This window comes from Syngnathus floridae, chromosome 10 (assembly GCF_059516105.1).
Source record: "Syngnathus floridae isolate MCC-2025c chromosome 10, RoL_Sflo_1.0, whole genome shotgun sequence".
Lineage (NCBI taxonomy): Eukaryota > Metazoa > Chordata > Actinopteri > Syngnathiformes > Syngnathidae > Syngnathus > Syngnathus floridae.
Window position 1 is genome coordinate 14737501 of NC_142422.1, and position 3514 is coordinate 14741014.

Below are 3514 nucleotides of genomic sequence, written 5' to 3' on the forward strand. Positions count from 1 at the left end.
CAAATAAAGTTCACCCAAAAATGCGACTTGTACTCCGGTGCGACTTATACGTTTATTTCTTCTTTATTATGCATTTTATGGCTGGTGCGATTTATACTCTGGAGCGATTTATAGTCCGGAATATACGGTAATCCCTAAAACACTTCTGACTGAGCCATCACTCAGAAATGTAGTATTTCAACAAATAAACAAGGATACCCACCTAAAAATGCAATCAGTCAGTTTGCTAATGTCAAACAGTAAAGTCGTAAAGTGAACCGAATAAGTTTCGTTGTAAATATAAATTTTTATGTGTGTTTGTGTTTGCAGACATTATTGAAGATTTTGGTTCTGAGCATCAGGAGCCAGAGCGTCGTCATGTTAAAGAGGAAGAGGTGGACGAAGAGGTCCCCCACTTAAATGAGCAAAAGCAACAGAAGACTCCTTTAATCAAAAAAGAGGAGTCGGAGGAGGAGGAGATCTATAAGTTGCCATCGACTGCTTTTCTTGTGAAGCATAAAGATGGAGTTCTTAGGGGGGCAAGCAAAGGCTTGGCTTCATCATCAGATAGTGATGACACGTCTCATGATGATTATGATGATGATGATGAGTATAGCGGTGATATTACATGTCACTCTGAAAACAAACACTGGAAATGTTCTCAGTGTTGGAAAATATTTGCTCATAAGAGTAGTTTGAAACTACACACAATAATACACACAGGAGAGAAACCTTTTCACTGCCCAGTTTGTGGCCAAAGATTCTCTCGGAAGGGTTACTTAAAAAAACACACACGGACCCACACTGGTGAGAAACCATTTTCCTGCTTAGTTTGTGGCCAAAGATTCTCTCAGAAGGGACACTTAAAAACCCATTTAAGAACACACACAGGTGAAAAACCTTTTTCCTGCTCAATTTGTGGCCAAAGATTCTCACAGAAGGGAAGCTTAAAAACACACACAAGAACCCACACTGGTGAGAAACCATTTTTGTGCTCAGTTTGTGGCCAAAGATTCTCTCTGAATGGTCACTTAAAAAGTCACACAACAACCCACAGTGGTGAGAAAGCTTTTTCCTGCTCAGTTTGTGGCCAAAGATTCTCACAGAAGAGAAGCTTAAAAACACACACAAGAACCCACACTGGTGAGAAACCTTTTTCCTGCTCAGTTTGTGGTCAAAGATTCTCACACAAGGGAAGCTTAAAAACACACACAAGAACCCACACTGGTGAGAAACCTTTTTCCTGCTCAGTTTGTGTCCGAAGATTCGCTTGGAAATATCAGATTAAGAATCACTTGTGCGTTGGTAAAATGAGCAGCGATCCATGAAGATTATGCATCAATGATAATTATGTTCTATGTACATTCTTGTCGTAATACTAAACTTACCTTTCCATTTACCTCAGTGAAAAGTTCTGTGACATGTTGTTAGTTAACATAGTCGGAACAACCCTTCATTGTAGTTAGCATTTTATCTTGTTTTGAGATGTGAATTTCAAATGTTCTTTGTCTTTAATATTACTGGTATTTAGTTTACTAGGCAAATTTGTTTGTTTCTATTGATTTTTTTTCTGAAAGTGTTGTATTGTTTAATTTTTATAGTTTTAGTGTTACATTTTTATGTAATACAGTAATCCTTCATTTACCGCGGATAATTGGCTCCAAGACCACCCACGATAGGTGAAAATCCGCGAAGTAGGAACTATATATGATTTAATTAGAAATATAAACACCTTTGTATTAAAATTTCCATCATGTGGTGTTCCCTGTTGGCCCCTAGAGGGCATTAATGTATTGCAAGTCAATTAGAAGAGTGGTCTGTCCTTGCCAAGCAATGCAACATCACTAACCCTGGGGACATCATGCATAGCAAAACCAAAGTAAGTCACAGTTGCGCATGAATCTCCTGTTGCATTGTGGTCCAGTGCACAATATTAAAGCTTTTTAAACCCTCCCCAATACTTTAATGTGACATATACATTTCCCACTCCCTAAATAACCATTGCCACACTGTTCTGTGCATGTATTGCATGGAAGTAAATCTGTCCCATCAAACTTTGAATCAGAATATGTACCTGTACTGATCTCCCTGTGCATTATGTACTATGTACGTTATCACAGTTCATCAGCAAGCCAAACTCGGGTATAACACTTGAGCCAGGATTCATAGCGTCTTACTCCCTTTATTCCAATGTAATACACAACGAGTAAAAAGCCATTGCCTCCATGAGCATGAGAAGAGAGGAGAAAGTTTCACCTGGATGACGTGAGAAATGTTCAAGTTTCTCAAGCTAATTTGGTTGATAAGTCACTGCAACGAAAATATGCACAACTTCAGGTGTATTTCAAAATAAAGATCTAGTTCGCTTCTGAACCATAAATAACTGCTTGTGTGTTTACATAGAAAACATTTCTTAGCATAACATATAATACATTCAATAAAGTTCATTTTGTTTTTACTTGTTAATCACTTCACTGGTTCTTTTATCTCAAACAAAATATTTTAGGTTGCATTAATGAAGGCGGAAGTAAAAGCCAAAACATGTCAGGTAATGCAACCTAAAATATTTTGTTTGAGATAAAAGAACCAGTGAAGTGATTCAATAAATCAGCTTTAAACGACACGTATCATGGAAAATCAACATTTTTTGCTTTGAAAATAATTTTCTTCTGTATCTGGAGTATCCAGGAGTGTAGAAAAGTGTAATACAGTAATCCCTCATTTTTCTTGGATAATTGGTTCCTAAACCACCCACAATATGTGAAAATCCATGAAGTAGTGTCACCCATTGTGTATCAATAAATGTATATTAAATCATATAAGTGCATATGTTATCATTAGAACATTAGATAATAGTTTCATACGAACCGTACTTTTCGGACTAAAGGTTGCTCCGGAGTACAAGTCGCATCAGCCATAAAATGCTCAATGAAGGGAAAAAAAACATATACCGTATTTGCCGGTGTATAAGTCGACTCGGTGTATAAGTCGATCCCCTAAAATTCGACGGAAATTTACGATTTTATGATATATCCTTTGTATAAGTCGAGCTCAATTGTTGCATTATATTAAACTTCAAAATTCAATCAGAAATATGCGAAATTTATCGACGAAATGTGTTCAAATTCCGGGAGGCTGTGCGCACGCGCAGTGGCCGGAAATAGCTCCAGCCGAGCGGATCGGCTGTTTATAAGCACCGCGGAGGAGATCGCGGAGCCTCATTCGACTTCCAGCGGCCTGCGAGCTCGCGCACGCCGCCCGGCACCACCGGGAGGCCGGAAATAGCTCCAAGCCGAGCGGATCGGCACTTTATAGGCACCGCGGAGGAGATCGCGGAGTCTCATTTGACTTCCAGCGGCCAGCGCACTCACGCACGCCGCCTGGCACCACCGGGATCAAATATAGTCGTAAGTAATGTGTTTATGATCAAGTAAAAATTGGTGAATAATTTCACAAATACTATATTAATACAGAGTATAGGTAAATGACATACAGAAAATAATGTATAAAAAATATAAATATAAGTATGATACGT

General features: G+C 38.5%; 1 protein-coding gene across 1 annotated transcript in view; it reads left to right on the forward strand.

Annotated features, from left to right (window-relative positions):
* The window catches only part of LOC148392686 (uncharacterized), a 12403-nt gene extending 9640 nt beyond the window's left edge, over nt 1–2763 (forward strand). The window contains exon 2 of the mRNA XM_088386109.1: nt 310–2763. Coding sequence (XP_088242235.1) covers nt 310–1307 — 998 coding nt within the window. The 3' untranslated portion in view covers nt 1308–2763. The remainder of the gene's footprint in view (nt 1–309) is intronic.
* Nucleotides 2764–3514: the final 751 nt, after the last annotated feature.